The sequence below is a fragment of the Schistocerca gregaria genome, chromosome 11 (assembly GCF_023897955.1).
Source record: "Schistocerca gregaria isolate iqSchGreg1 chromosome 11, iqSchGreg1.2, whole genome shotgun sequence".
In the NCBI taxonomy this organism is placed as follows: Eukaryota; Metazoa; Arthropoda; class Insecta; order Orthoptera; family Acrididae; genus Schistocerca; species Schistocerca gregaria.
In genome coordinates, this window is record NC_064930.1 from 66862644 (window position 1) to 66879598 (window position 16955).

Genomic DNA, 16955 nt, shown 5'->3' on the forward strand with positions numbered 1-16955 from the left:
AGGCAACGCCAGTAAAGTATTGTTTGTGTATGAGAAATCAGTTGGAAGTTTTCCTCATATCAGCATGTTGTTGGTGTCACCACCGGTGCCAACGTTGTGTGAATGCTCTAAAAAGCTAATCATTTGCATATCACAGCATCTTCTTCCTGTCGGTTAAATTTTGCGTCTGTAGCACATCACCTTCGTGGTGTAGCAATTTTAATGGCCAGTAGTGTACTTAGGAACCAATGTCAGGAAACGCCATCCGACGACTACAAAGTGTCTAAGTTATAGGTGCCAGCACCTGTTAATTTACGTACACAGCTATGAGCACTTGTTCATCTTTGCTATTTTGAAACACAAGTCTTCTAGTGAACAAGTGCACATAACGTTTAAGGTATGTATTTTACAGCACATATTTACCGGACGTTTTCATCGTTTTTTGTCCATACTACTACTTCCCAAAATATGGAAAGCAAATAGCTTGCTGTAGAAGTTATTTCTTTCACAGAATCGAAGATCAGGAATTGCTCATAGCTCTTAATGTACGTGTTTTAGAGTGCATGTTTACTTGACTTTTTTGTTTCAAATGGTCATTACTGCCATAGCCCTGAATATTCACCATCACTTCTGAAGCACCCTGTATACACGGTGATACTTTGATGATGTTACAAACTTTCTAGGGTCATGGAGAAGCATAAATGTAGTAATTTGAGGTAAGGGTCCCTGTACCAGAAACAAATAAGTCGAAAGTTATGAGCAAAAACTGCTCCAATACCTCTGACAGTGTAATACATGTACCGATACTTTCAGAGGCGGCATTATGGACCAAATCAAGAAAAAATGTCTAGTAAACATGAATTTGTGTTTTATTCATCTCATGACATACATTTGGTTTGCGTACAGGAGATATTTTAAAATTTATAATACGGTTACAATTATTTTTAGATTGATAAAAATAGCACAATAAATAATAACACTATAAGGAGATTTCTTGGAATATGTAACACATTGTATCCATCTCAAATTTCCAGTTTATCCTGCACGAATTCATCCACTGAGTATTAACCCTTCAGTGTCAACTCGTATAGCTTTCTTTTAAGTGAACCTAAATTCATCAGCATCAACTTATTCCCTTTTAATTTATTACAAATTTTCATTCCCATGTGTTGAGGTCCCTGGGCATACAGTATGAGGTGGTGGGTGTGAAGCATAAAATTTTCTTTGTTTCTGGTATCATGTGAATTGACAAAATGGTTTCTCTCAAATAATTCACGTCTGGAGTACAAAAATATAAGGAACTCATGTATGTATAAGGATGGCAGAGTTAATATTTTCACCTTTTTAAATAATGGTTGACATGGTTCTTTGTGATTTGTAGTGCACATATTCTGAATGATTTTTTCTGTATTTTCAGTATCTGCACGATGTTTGTCGAATTACCCCAAAAAACAATACCGTACCTAATAATAGATTCGTAGTAGCTCGTATATGCTACGTTTCGTGTGTCCGTGTCAGTTGCAGTTTATAATATTTGGATTGCAAATGCAAAGCTGCTCAGTTTGTTTGCTAGGTATTCAATGAGTGCCTGCCAGCTCAAATTTTTGTCTACATTTAAACCTAAGAATTTGACTGAGTCAACTTCTTCTACATCTTGGTTGTTGTGTACAATCTTAATCTGCTCACATTTTGGCTGTTTGGCTTTGAAGGGCGCCAACAGACATACCTGAGGCGTCAAGAGCACTTGTTCAATAGAGGAGATGCGTTAATCACTGGCGAAGATGAAAAAGTGCTCATACCTCCTCAGGAACACATTTTAGAGCCCTTGTATACTAGACATTGTTTCTTGTTTTGGTCTACTCTATTTCTGAAAGTTGCCTATCCTACAGTCTCAGCAACAACAGTACCAGTACATGACATGTGGAATAATCGGGTCTATTGCCAGATGTTTGTGTCGCTCTGGCACAATATTTCGGCCACACAACTCATTGCCTTCTTCAGCTGTTACCTGAGACTGCCGTATTGGAGGATCTTGTCCAGTATTTATGCCCAGAGGGTGTCGGGTGCTCTCTTTGCCCGTCTGGCGCTGCTTGTAATGTGTCGTCTCTTCCCCGGTGCTCCCTCGGACGACTGCGCCCGACTCGGTCGGCATCTGTGGCAGCTCCCCGAGGCCCAGCCCGTGTCGGGCGTTCCGTTCGTGGTCCGTGCCCACTTGGTGCTGCTCCTGAGGTGTTGGCACCTCCCCTGGTGCTCCGGTGGTCATCCGTGCTCGGCTCGTCCGTCATCTGCCGTTGTTTCGGCTGTCAGAGGCCCGTCCTGCGTCAGGAGTTGCGTTTGCGGTCCGCGCCCTCCTGACGCTGCTCCTGCGGTGTTACTACTTTTTGAGGAGTTTCTCGGTTCCTTTCGTTGGATCCAGAGCCGGACTCCACGCCGAGCTGAGCTGGTAACCGCTGTCTCGGTTTATTAGGTTGTCTGTGACCTCGATCTCGATGGCCTCCTTTATGACACTGTCCCAAAATCTTGGCGTCTGTGTCACAATTTTGGTGTTATTGTAGTCCATTGAGTGACCAGTACATGTTTTCCACTGTCAGTATCAGAACAGTTTTTTCTCATAACTTTTGACCCATTTGTTTCCAGTACAGGGCCCGTTGTCTCAAACTGATAAGTTTACCCTTTTAATTTACCCTAGGAACTTTGTACCATCATCACAGAATCACCTTGTGTATACAGGTGCTAGCACCTATAACTTCTGACATTTTTTCGACACGGGACTCGTACACTGCCCGAAAGATGGGAGAAAGTAGTGGCCAGCGATGGAAAATACTTTGAATGATACACGTGTAACCAATTTGTTTCATTAAAGCCTAAAATGTTGGAGAAAAAACGGTGGAAGCAAAGTTGTACACCTTGTAAATCAAAATAAATAAATCGAGAAAACAATATGGTGATGGAGGGAACTGTGCACATGTGCTGGTGTGTGCATGTGCATGCACACGTGCTTTAGCACGCATGCTTTTGTGTGTGTGGGGGGGCGGGGGGACAGGGGAGGGGGGTTAAAAAATGTGTAGGAATACCAAGAGATGAATACAGTATGTAGATTGAAAAAGCCGTAGGCTGCAGTAGTTATGCAGAGATGAAGAGGCCCGCACAGGATGCAGTGGTGTGGAGAGTGGCCTCAGACCAGTCTTTGGACTGAAGACCACAATAACGAAAACACAGAACACGTATTACTCGTATAACGAATGCAAAAGTGCGTCAAATGACAGAAGTGTGGACTTACCAAAGCCGAGAGGGGGCTTCCCGTTGTAGCGGACGCGGAACAGCGACCACCACAGGGAGGCGAGCGGCACCCCGCCACAGGCGGCGCCGAGCACCAGCACCGAGCTGACACGCAGGCGGCGCAGCAGCAGTGCCGAGCAGGCGGCCGCCGAGCAGTAGGCGGCCAGCCACGGCCACGCCGTGCCCGCCACCCCGCCGTGCGAGAAGTGCGCCGCCATCCCCGCCCACTGCGCGCCCCACAGCGAGGGCGCGGCGCGCACAGCGGCCTGCGGCAGCAATGTGTTTACTCGAGCCGCGCTCCACTCTCGCTCATAAGTTCGGTATGTTAAAGTACGCGTCTCGCAGTTTCGACAAGTCTGTTTACACCAGTCAAATAGCTGTGACGATTCCCCGGGCATGCGCGTCAGAACATTTTGTCAATTTGTTTCACTATTTTAACGTAACAAATTGAGACCCTACGATGTATCAGGCAGTGTAACTTCTTGTGACAGTGTGAGAGAGAGAGAGAGAGAGAGAGAGAGAGAGAGAGAGAGAGAGAGAGCAAAGATATTGTTTATTACTCTGTGGCAGTCAGCACTCACATAATTATTCTTAGGATATAGAGCTTTTGTTCTTCTTAAGAGTAATTTTACAAGAAGGGAGCCATTCTTGTGAGGTAAAAATCGATGCCATTGTGAGTTTTTGATTCACATTGTAAAATATATGTGTATATGGAAGGAAATAAAATATTGTACATTTCAAGAAGGTACGTGACATTCTACACCCAGCGTATACTTCTATTGTGATTTAATAATAAATACCAGCTTGAGAAGAGTTCCAACAGGAGCATTCAGTTGTAGTGAAATAGTTCAATGTTTTCTTCAGAAAAGAAGTCACTTCATGGATCATTCAAATCCACAATAGTACCTAGACATTTCTCAGAACTGAAAGCAATTTGACTGCTATGCAACAGAGCCCCGAAGAATATTTCTCCGTACTTTGGTTACCACTTTCAGCTCGACACGCTATCTGCAGCAGATTTCTATGATAGCGGAAGTGTGTAATTGCTATCAGTTTCACACATCACCCTGTGTACGCTGTATGTATTTACCTACAACAGTGAACATACAGTTACTCACACACATAGAGGGCAATACAAGGTGATGTGGGAAACATTTCAGTATAAAGGTCCTGTAGGGCTAAACCGTAATTAGCCTAGTAGTAGTAGCAAAAAAAAAAAATTTTTTTTTTTTCAAAGGAGCCTTTATAACCCACAAATTGTAGAACTCGATATATCAGTCTACTACATGACTCTATACACTTCAGATTCTATTATGCACATAAATTTATTTGAACACAGTTTATTTTCTACTTACACTAATTAAAAGCACCTCTGCACATTTTTTGTAAAATCAGCTATATAACTGTTTGCACCATAAACACGTATCATAATTTTAATCTATAATATATAAACTGAAGCAGAACAATGTACACTATGTCATTAAAAGTATCCGGACAAGCCCAAAAACAAACAGGTACTGGTTTCCGTAATTATGCCTCCGCCTCATTTCTTTTTGAACGCCCCTTATATCATTCATCTTGCATCATTTAAAAAATAAAAACAAAAGTCTTTCATTCTACTGTTTAGTCAGGAGTGTAAGTTGGTCATAATGTGGGGGATTAGTAGGGAGGGGAGGGGCAAGAGATAGCAGAAATGGGGGCGGGAGGTACTAGCTAATGTCTGATGCACTCTGGGGCAATGGTCTAAGAAAGGTTGGGAACCACTGCTCTAGGACCTGTTAAAACCATTGCCGAACTGCTACAAAAGGTGTAAGATGCTCAGATAATCTCTCACAGGTTGCCATCTGGCACCTTTACTATCACTGCACGATACAGTACATGCCCGTGTTGCTACCAGGGTGGCGTGAGGAAAGGGGGGGGGGGGGGGTTCAGTGTGTATTGATGTGACTGTTTGGGCACCTTTTTCTGTGATTTGTGCTTTTTTTTTTGTCTGAATTTGTTATTGTACGCTCCTACAATTATGAACTACCTTTCACTTAACTTGTCAGTAAACTGGCCATGTCCTTTAAGTCCCGTAGTGCTCAGAACCATTTGAACCTTGAGGGCGCTGCATTTCTTTTCCAGCAGCATACAAAGGTAAGTACTGCTTATAATGTGCCATCTCCTGCTATAAGAAAATTTGAGTTGCAAGTAAGCTTCACATTCTTGCTGAAGCACGTGAAAATTAATCATCCGGTATGACTGAGCATTACTATAATGTATTGCCAGGGCAATATGTTTAGCAGGGACATTACACAATATTGACACAAACGAGTGATCTGTATATGTTAAAGTACACCAATAATATGAAAAAACACCTTTATTATGCACTGCCTGCTACACGGGTAGCCGATTAGTTAAACAAAATACAAGAGCCGAGTAATCCACTGACCATTCAATTCCTCTCCACAATGCTTTAGGTAGGAGGTTAGGATGATGGGCAGGTCTCATTGTTTTACTGAAAGTTTTATTCCTCACACTACGGCTGATTCAAGTATTCGTAGGTTGTCCCTCAACAGAGGGGGAAAAAAATGGTGCATCAGTGAACAAGCCCTTTTCTTAATCTTCCTTCAATGTGCCTTGGAGATGGCAGTTGGTGTGCCGTGGACACAGAAATTAAACAGTGTCTGCCAGTAGTGATCTTTGAGCAAGGTTTTCAAGGTTCAAAGAACAAATTGAAATCCTTCGATTACAGCACACAATATTAGAGAAACTTTCTAGTTTCTGACTAGAGATTACTTGAACAAACTTGAGAATCGTGTCTTCTTTCCATACTTTATCATAAGTTGCCGTTATCTGCACAGAAGCTCCTGCTGATTTGAGGCCTTTCTGAGATCCAGATTCTACCAACACTGTAAGAGTCTGTATCTGATTGCAGTAACTCCAATTTTTTTTTTTTTTTTTTTTTTTTTTTTTTTTTTTTTTTTTTTTTTAAGCCATCGTGCTCAACTGGAATTTATTTTATCAGTGGTCCCTGTGACATGATGATGAATTGGCCTCTCCAATAACTCACCAGTCATGTTCAGGAGAGAGAGAATTAGCCACAACAGTTCCTACTTTGCTTGGTTTCAGACTATGATTACATTAGCACTCTTAAATATCAATCTGGGATATCAATCTGGGATAAATGGTGTATGTATATACTACAGTAGGTTCCTTAACTCATACGGTAACAACAACAATAACAATGCAACCAAGAAGAGATCTGACAACTTCACTACAGCTAATATTACAATAGGAAATACAGAAAAAATTAGAGAAGAAATTGAGACAACAAAACAAGGTGATTTTCATGAATTTCAGATACAGACTCTTCGATAATTTGGGACACCTGTTTTATTTCTATGAAGAGCCTACAGGACCTAAAAAGTTTCCTTTGATCTGTTGGCAACTGCAGCAAGCAGCTGTACTGATCACCTTAAAGTAGGTTCATCAGCTTCTTGGGGAACATTGTTATGACAGGTATTCTTGAAACAACATCAATTTTTTTCATAAGAAGAAAAATATTGTAAATATCACTAAAACATCAATTTATCTATTTTTCTACATAATTTGCAGTTTTACTGAAACTTTTGTAATACCACTTATAAAGTATTGAGTTCTGACATTAAACAAATCCAATCCACTACTACAGCTCTCATTTCTTAAACATCGTTGGGATGACTGACCACCGAGGCACTCCTTTAAGTACCAAAACAAACGAAAATCAGAGTGCAATGTCTGTACTATAAGCTGGTTGACCCAGTTGTTCCCATTCATAAAGACATGATTACATATTTTGTTTCTGCAGAAACATGTGACACTGGACCATCTGGAGTAACATTGTGCCACAAGACAGTGATGTGTAACATTTCATTCACAGAATGAGACATTCCACATCCTCGATATCCACTAGCTGATGAAAGGTGTTTGTGGGTTAAGACAGTTGGCAAGTAGGATGCATGCCACTTTCGGGAGGTTTTTTGACAGCTCGTGTAGATCGGAACTGTACCGATCCTGTGCTATCGGCGACATGGGCTGCGGACTGGGGCTTTTACCTGCCGAGCACATTTGCACCGTCGGGCCGTGAGGGATAGGCACGAAGCAAACACGAGTTATGCCTAAGAAATCTTCATGCACTCATGTTGGGTTTTGTATTGTGCTATTCTTCTGACTCGCGTGTGAAACTGATGCATGATAACATCTAGCTGGAATGTAATGAAGTGTAGATGATTCATTAAGAGAAGTTAGAATTGCACACTTCTCCGAGTTCTCATCTTTTGGATCTGCAGCTCTTGTCTTTCTTCCCACGTTTGCAGTTAAATTACTGGATACAGATTCCACCTTTATGCAAAAATACTGTTTTTTTTTTTCCTTTTTACCCAAACATGTTTCGGCACCTCTGTGCGATCATCAGTGGGTTTTGTTTATTGAAAACTGTACAAAACGAACATATTTTAGGTTTTCACTGATCTAACAAAGTGAGGTCTAAAGAAAGTTTATGTTCATTTTGATTCTTACCGCAATTTTAAATTACAAACATCAAAAACAGATTTGCATTACCCCGGTTCCCAGAAATCCTGAAGACAGACGTTGACTGTGGATATTATGTAACAGACACAGCTCTTTTGACCGTTCAGAGATATCACTACACCTGCCCAATGACGTAGACAACCATGCATGAGCAGTGCCTCTTAGAGGGAGGGTGTCCGACAGCTGATCAGTTCCAGTCATTCCACCAAGAAAGAGGTACATGGCTCATGTTGTCTCTTGTTCAATCATGCCTAGACGGTCAATATAGCAGTTTGATCACATCCGCATTGTTACTCTGTGCCAGGATGGGCTCTCAACAAGGGAAGTGTCCAGGCGTCTCGGGGTGAACCAAAGCGATGTTGTTTGGACATGGAGAAGATACAGAGAGGCAGAAACTGTCAATGGCATGCTTCGCACAGACCGCACCAGGGCTACTACTGCAGTGGATGACCGCTACCAAAGGATTACGGCTCGGAGGAACCCTGACAGCCACGCCACCATGTTGAGTAACGCTTTTTGTGCAGCCACAGAACGTCGTGTTACGACTCAAACTGTGCACAATAGGGTGCAGGATGCGCAACTTCACTCCCGATGTCCATTTTTGCAACCACGACACCGTGCAGTGTGGTACAGATGGGCCCAACAACATGCCAAATGGACTGCTCAGGATCGGCATCACATTCTCTTCACTGATGAGTGTCGCATATGCCTTCTACCAGAAAATCATTTGAGATGTGTTTGGAGGCACCCCGGTCAGGCTGAACACCTTCGACACACAGTCCAGTGTGTGAAGCAAGGTGCAGGTTCGCTGCTGTTTTGGGGTGGCATTATGTGGGGCTGACGTACATCGCTGGTAGTCATGGAAGGTGCCGTAATGGCTGTATGATACGTGAATGCCACACACTGACGGATAGAGCAACCACATCAGTAGTATATTGGAGAGGCATTCGTCTTCACTGGTGAAAAATCGCACCCCCATCATGCACATCTTGTGAATGACTTCCTTCAGGATAACAACATCGCTCAACTAGAGTGGCCAGCATGTTCTCCAGATACGAAACCTATTGAACATGCCTAGTATAGATTGAAAAGAGCTGTTTATGGAGGACGTGACCCACCAACCACTGTGAGGGATCTATGCCAAATCACCATTGAGGAGTGGGACAATCTGGACAAACAGTGCCTTGATGAACTTGTGGATAGTATGCTATGATCAATACAGACATGCATCAATGCAAGACGACGTGCTACTGGGTATTAGAGGCACCAGTGTGTACCTCTGAAGTCTCTCAGTATGGTGGTACAACATGCGCTGTGTGGTTTTCATGAGTAATAAAAGGGGTGGAAAAGATGTTTATGTTGGTCTCTATTCCAATTTTCTGTACAGGTTCCAGAACTCTTGGAACTGAGGTGACGCAAAACTTTTTTTATGTGTGTATATGGTTTTGCAGGATGATCTATATGGTGTCCTGCACTGATAGCTTGTCACCTGCAAACCAAATGATGTAAATGTGAATTTCATAAGCGAGTAAACACAACCCTTGATAAAAAAAAAAACTCATTCTGGCGTGGCAAAATGTTTTGCATATATGTTTATATCACACACACCTGACCACAGTCCACCTCCAGTAGCTGAGTGGTCAGTGCGACAGAAGTCAATCCGAAGGAACCGAGTTCGATTCCCGGCTGAGTAGATTTTCTCCGCTCAGGGACTGGGTGTTGTGTTGTTGTAATCATAATCATTTCATCCCCATCGACACACAAGTAGCCGAAGTGGCGCCAAATCGAAAGACTTGCACCCGGCGACCAGTCTACCCGACGGGAGGCCCTAGTTACATGACATTTTATTTTTTTACCTAACCACAGTCTTTGCCTGCCAAGGAGTGAGTGACTGTGTGTGTGTGTGTGTGTGTGTGTGTGTGTGTGTGTGTGTGTTTTTGTCTGAAAGCTTTGTTTCAGAGCCACTTTATCTTGTGCCTATCTGCGACAGCATCTCTACTATATTGTGAGGAAACGAAACATCTACAGCCGTCCTTACGTAATCGTTTATTGCATAGCTACCAGTTTCAGCACTGCAATGCACCATCTTCCGGCCTTAGTTGATCCTGAAGGGGTTATCACAATCCATATATAGGATGCATCAATGGTTTTTCAATTGTGTCATCTGCTCCAATTCTCTCAGTGCCCTCAAAGTTTCTGTGCACTGTACACCGTCCACCCCTTAGTGCAACGGGTCCAGGAAAGCTGCCACTTGCTCACTCTTGATGGAGCCACGGGTTTCTGGTCACATCAGTCTGACAGGAAATGAGGCCGCTGACGCTCCTGCCGAGGCTGCAGTCCTCCTACCTCAGCCCGCTAGTTCTTACATTCCCTTCGATGATCTCTGTGTTACCGTCTGCCAGCAGGTGATGTCCCTTTGGCATAATCACTGGTTCTCCCTTTGCAGAAACAAGCTCTGGGTTATTAAGCCTCTGCCAGTGGCTCGGACAACCTCCTTTCGGCCCTCTTGCCGTGAGGAGATCGTTTTGGCTAGGTTGTGTATGGGGCACTGTCATTTTAGCCATCACGATTTGTTATGTGGTGCTCCAAGCACTTTGTACTCACTGCGCTGAACCTTTGACGGTCCTCCATTTCCTGGCGGAATGTCATTATTTTAAACCCTCACATTCTCGCTTGGGGAACCTTGAAGAGAAAGGGATTTGGAAAGCAAACACTTGAAGTCATCCATGCAATGTATGAAAAAAGCTCTAGTTGTGATAGCAGTTGGAAGAACTGAATGGTTCAAGAATGTTACGGGATTAAGACAAGGAACTGTGATATCAGCACTACTATTTATAATGGCGAGGGATGAAATAGTCACAGAGACGAAAAAAGCCCATAGAGGAAGGGAGATGAAGCTGATACTATTTGCTGAATATATTGTGGTGTGGGGAACAAGTAGTCAGTAGGTACAGAAACAAATAGACATCCTAAATGATAAGGACGAGAAATATGGAATGAAATTTAGTGTGGAGAAATGCGAGACCTTGATGGTAACAAGAGGGGTAGAGAGGGCAAGGGATAAGTTCATATTAAGGGACAGGATACTGAAATAGTGGACAACTTTAAATGTTTGGGAAATGTATTAATGGGGGATGTGCATTTGGAGACAGAAATTAGCAAAATAATACAACAGAGTAGTACATTTTACCAGGGGCTTGATGTGGGGAAGGGAAGTGCCAATGAGGTGCAAGCTGGTGCTATACAAGACTTACTTCACACCCATACTAATTTACGGCTCAGAGATTTGGACTATGACTAGAAGAGAAGAGAGTAGGATACAATCCAGTGAAATGAAGTTTCTGAGAAGTATGCTAGGGAAGACGAGGAGAGACAGAGTGAAAAATGAAGATGTTAGGAAGGAAATTGGTGGGAGAAGTTGACAGAAAATCGAAAAGAATAGATTAAAATGGTTTGGACATGTGAAGAGGATGGGAGAGGGAAGAATACCAAGAAGAATGATTGAGTTCAAGATTGAGGGCAAGAGGCCAAGAGGAAGACAGAGTGGATTGATACAATAAAGATAAGGTTAAGGGAGGAGAAACCTGCTATGGAACCAAATTGTGGACGAAGAACGACGGAGAGATCGAGTAAAGCGGCAAAGTACCATTGATACACCAACCCGACCAGATGTCGGGTAGAGGGTAAACGAAGATGATGATGATGATGACATTCTCGTTTGTGTTTGCCATCTGGGTTATCGGCTATTTTAGGGAACAATGCGTGTGCTGTTGACTGCATTTTACTTTTTATCCATCGTAGCAATATGGTGAGGGCCATTCAATTTTTAGTTCATGACCTGCATTTCTCTTTGGCATATTTTATAGGCCTTTCTCCACGTCCCAGTGTTTAGCTATCTTCTCTTTTGTCGACTGCGACTGATGTGTAGTCATTTCCAACTTCTTTTTTTTTGTTACTGTTCTATGGTTGTGACATATGACCCTAGTTGTTTTTGTGCCCTAAAAAAGCAAACAAACAAGGTGTGAAGATGATGCATTGAAGTGCCAAAAGTAGTAGCTATGCAATAACTGGCATCATAAGGACAGCTGCGGGTGTTTCATTTTTTTTACAATAATGAATGGCTGTAGTCCCCCAGACCTCCTGACACAAGGGTGGACATACAAAAACTCTATGCTGTATGGTGAGCAGCAACTTGTCGCATTGAGTTACACTTTTATTGCAAGATTACAGTTCTTAATGACTAGATTATGTCAGAATTTTAAATTCTTAAAAACAATCAATCATTATATGAAATACTGAAAATTAAATTTTTGTTGCCCCTGGAAGCCTTTAGGCAGGCAACCTGCAACTAGTACGAGGGTCTGGGACAGCAGTTTGGTAATTAAAAACAAATAAATAAATAAAATAAGAACGCACCTTTGAAGGTTAGAAGATTTGTAAGCATTGTTAAGGGCAAAGTTTTTGGCATATTTCAATGAAATTTTTGGTAATTCGAAAGTCACAGGTTTGGTTCTTACTAATAGCAACTTCCTTTTTCACCCACTATTCTTCTTCTTCTCCTTTTGAATGGGCAATCTAAGAACCACAATATTCAACTTTTCAGCCTGGAGAGGGACTTTATGTTTCCCCAGTAACCCCGCATTCTCTAGGTGTTTCTCCCTTCTCTCCTTTGTCCAAAGGGCACCAGTCTTTTTACGGGGCGGTCTGTCCTGAAACCTCTTTTCTTTTAATATCCATCTGAGAAATGCTCGGTTTCTAATGCCACTCTCAGTTATGTTCAGTTCCTGGATGTCTTTCTTGACTTCTGTCAGCCGCGGCATCACGGTCTTCCTGTTCTTCCAGTGGTTGAGAAGTCAGTTGGTCAGTCTTGTTTGGTTCATCCTTGTGATATTTCCATAGAAATTATTTTAATTCTATTTTTATATCTAATGGAAATGTTTGTTAGCAAATACTGTAACATATTTTTTCAACAGAAATAACGTCCTTTTATTTTTAACTGCTAACGACATGAAAATGCCAGTATTTACAGTAAATTAAAATCTGGTACAAAAATGCAAGACATCAAAGAGAAAATAAAATACTTTATCTCCAGAGCTTGTAAAGTATTATTGATGTACATTCCATTCAAAGACACGCTGCTAGACTTGTTACCGGTAGGTTCAAACAACACACAATTATTAGGGAGATGCTTTGTGAAATCAATAGGGTATTTCTTGGTATTCCTAGAAGGAAGATGACATGCTTTTCACAAAACACTATTGAGAAAATTTAAAGGATCAGCATTTGAATCTGGCTGCAGAACGATTCTACTGCCATCGACGTACATTTCATGTAAGGACCACAAAGGTAAAATGAGAGAAACCAGGGTACCTATAGAGACGTGTGGACAGTTATTTTCCGTTGCTCTAGTAGTGAGTGCAATCAGTAAGGAAATGACTAGTCGTGGTACAAGGCACCCTCTGTCATGCATCAAATAGTGGCTTTCAGAGTATGTATGTAGATGTAGATCATATTCAACAGTAAGTGATTTGATGTGACTTACCAAACAAAAGCACTGGCAGGTCGATAGACACACAAACAAACACAAACATACACACAAAATTCAAGCTTTCGCAACCAACGGTTGCTTCTTCACGAAAGAGGGAAGGAGAGGGAAAGATGAAAAGATGTGGGTTTTAAGGGAGAGGGTAAGGAGTCATTCCAATCCCGGGAGTGGAAAGACTTACCTTAAGGGGAAGAAAGGACAGGTATAAAATCGCGCGCGCGCACACACAGACACAGACACACACACACACACACACACACACACACACACAAACACAAACACACACACATATATCCATCCGCACATACACAGACACAAGCAGACATTTGTAAAGGCAAAGAGTTTGGACAGAGAAATGCCTGTATCTGTGTATGTGCGGATGGATAAGTGAGTGTGTGCGCGCGAGTGTATACCTGTCCTTTTTTCCCCTTCAGGTAAGTCTTTCCGCTCCCGGGATTGGAATGACTCCTTACCCTCTCCCTTAAAACCCACATCCTTTCGTCTTTCCCTCTCCTTTCCTCTTTCCTGAAGAAGCAACCGTTGGTTGCGAAAGATTGAATTTTCTGTGTTTGTTTGTGTATCTATCGACCTGCCAGTGCTTTTGTTTGGTAAGTCACATCAACTTTGTGTACGAATCACAACCTGTCGTCACAGCTTCAATTCTGCCAGTACCGCGTTTTCTACTTTCCAAACTTCGCACTGCTGGCTTGATTGCTGGTTTGTTTCAGGATCATATCCATAGCACAACGATTCATCAGCAGTAATGACATTGGAAAAAAAATTCAGGGTCCTGTCTGTGAGAAGGCAAAGGATAAATTTGGTCGCAACCCTTCTCATGTGCAAATTTTCAGATAAAATCCCCTGAATTGAACTCCACGATATTCCGATATCTCACAGAGTTGATCAATGGTTCGGCGATGGTCTTCACAAATCAGAGCATTGATTTTGTCTACGGTTTCTTCACCTCTCAACGTTGAGAAGTGTCCTGAATGGGGAAGGCCTCCAATTTACATTTCTCCATTTTTAAAATGTGAAAACCACTTGTAAGCACTGGTTTTACTTAAGGCAGAATCCCCATACACACTCTTAAGCATTCCAATAGTTTCTGCAGCCAATTTCCCCAAAGGGAAACAAAATTTTACAGCCGTGCGTCGCCCTCGACAATAAACCATCACGTTTTTGCCGAAATGGAAAAAAAAATAAATGTTTAACTAAAAAAACTCTCACAGGCGAACCCATGCACTCACAGTGAAAAAAATTCGCACATTGACTCAGGTGGTGTGAGCCTAACGGACACCTGGTCGAACAGTGGGTCCCCACTCTCCCTCCCAACTGCACCTCAGTTTTCATTACTTTTGGGTCCCCCTTCATACAGTTTGCTGCTATTCACAAAGTTACACTGAAGTAAGGACTTTCATCCCAATTGGTGCAGCAATGCTCTTCATCTGCCCTTGTCAGTTCTCATCCGATTCAGTGTGTGTCATTGTCATCCATACAGATGGAAAGCAGCTGGTGACTCCCAGGAAGTTTTAATCAGTTCGTGATGCATTGAGGAAGTTCGCTCCTGCCACTGTACCGGGCATCTTGCGCGTTGAAACCACTGTTCTGCATATTGATTAGTGTGCACCACAATGTTTTTCTGGATATCAATCACCGAGGTTCCGATGACAACAGTTCTGAATGAATTGGTAATTTTCGGTTGTTTCTTATTCTTGTCCACACCTTCAGCAATGACTGATCTTCTTCTGGACGGTGGTGGTGTTATATTACTAAGAACCAGTAACCAGTGTGTGTGTGTGTGGGGTAAATACACCCTATGATGAGCTACGTTGCTTAACTGAGCTGTGTATCGATTGTTTTAGTTCGAGCAATAATTTAACAGATTGACTGCCAACTTTGAATTACCTTGTACCTGACGACATGGCTGCTGGCACACTGTTTTCCAAGTAAGAATAGGAGCATCTGTGATTGAGTATGAAAGAGCTAAAGCTGATGGGCCGAGGAGTTTTGTAATGGCACCCTAAGCAGCCCCCGATGATTTGTAGAGAGGAAAGTGTTCCGAGTTTTGATTTTAGCCGCCACATTCCATATTTCGGCTTTGCATGTAAATGACCTGTGTAGGTCACACCTAGGTATTTTCAAATGTTGCAATATATCAGAGTCTGCTCTCTAAATGCGATGTAAAGTTTGTAATTTGCTAGGTTTCTTTTACAGGCTTTCAAAGATACGGTCAGAGAGAATTGTGTTTGAAGTATTCATCCAACACCAAATCCAATGTTACGCATTGCTTTAGCTTCCCTGAAGCTATTATCCTGAGCAATCAAAGCAATATCATTAGAGTAAATAAATTTTCTGGACTTATGTCTGGACGGTCATATGAGTACAGATGAAAAAGGAGTGGAGTCAAAACAGAACCTTGTGGGACACCAATAAATAAATCTACATCTACGTACATACTCCGCTATCCACCATACGGTGCATGGCGGAGGGAACCTCGTGCAACAACTAGCATCTTCTCTCCCTGTTCCACTCCCAAAACAGAACGAGGGAAAAGTGACTGCCTATATGCCTCTGTACGAGCCCTAATCGCTCTTATCTTATCTTTGTGGTCATTCCGCGAAATATAAGTTGGCAGCAGTAAAATTGTACTGCAGTCAGCCTCTGATGCTGGTTCTCTAAATTTCATCAGTAGCGATTCACGAAAAGAATCCCTCCTTTCCTCCAGAGACTCCCACCCTGAGTTCCTGAAGCATTTTTGTAACACTTGCATGATGATTAAACCTACCAGTAACAAACCTAGCAGCCCACCTCTGAATTGCTACTATGTCCTCCCTCAAATCGACCTGATAGGGATCCCTAATGCTCGAGCAGTACTCAAGAATAGGTCGTATTAGTGTTTTATGAGCAGTCTCCCTTACAGATGAACCACATCTTTCCAAAATTCTACCAATGAACTGAAGACGACTATCTGCCTTCCTCACAACTGCCATTACATGCTTGTCCCACTTCATATCGCTCTGAAATGTTACGCCCAAATATTTGATCGACGTGCCTGTGTCAAGCGCAACACTACTAATGGACTATTCAAACATTGCGGGATTCTTTTTCCTCTTCATCTGCATTAATTTACATTTATCTATATTTAGAGTTAGCTGCCATTCTTTATGCCAATCACAAATCCTGTCCAAGTCATCTTGTATCCTCCTACAGTCACTCAACAACACCTTCCCGTACACCACAGCATCGTCAGCAAACAGCCGCACATTGCTATCCACCCTATCCAAAAGATCATTTATGTAGATAGAAAACAACAGCGGACCAACCACACTTTCCTGGGGCACTCCAGATGATACCCTCACCTCCGACGAACACTCACCATCAAGGACAACGTACTGGGTTCTATTACTTAAGAAGTCTTCAAGCCACTCACATATTTGGGAACCAATCCCATATGCTCGTACCTTAGTTAGGAGTCTGCAGTGGGGCACCGAGTCAAACGCTTTCCGGAAGGCAAGGTATGGCATCCGTCTGATACCCTCCATCCATGGTTCGCAAGACATCGCGCGAAAAAAGGGCAAGTTGCGTTTTGTAAGAGCGATGC

The 16955-nt window shown here is 42.4% G+C and overlaps 1 protein-coding gene across 1 annotated transcript in view; it reads right to left on the reverse strand.

Annotated features, from left to right (window-relative positions):
- Positions 1–16955, reverse strand: part of LOC126295108 (uncharacterized) — a 72975-nt gene that overhangs the window by 16095 nt on the left and 39925 nt on the right. Inside the window, exon 5 of the mRNA XM_049987365.1 lies at positions 3260–3524. Coding sequence (XP_049843322.1) covers positions 3260–3524 — 265 coding nt within the window. The remainder of the gene's footprint in view (positions 1–3259; positions 3525–16955) is intronic.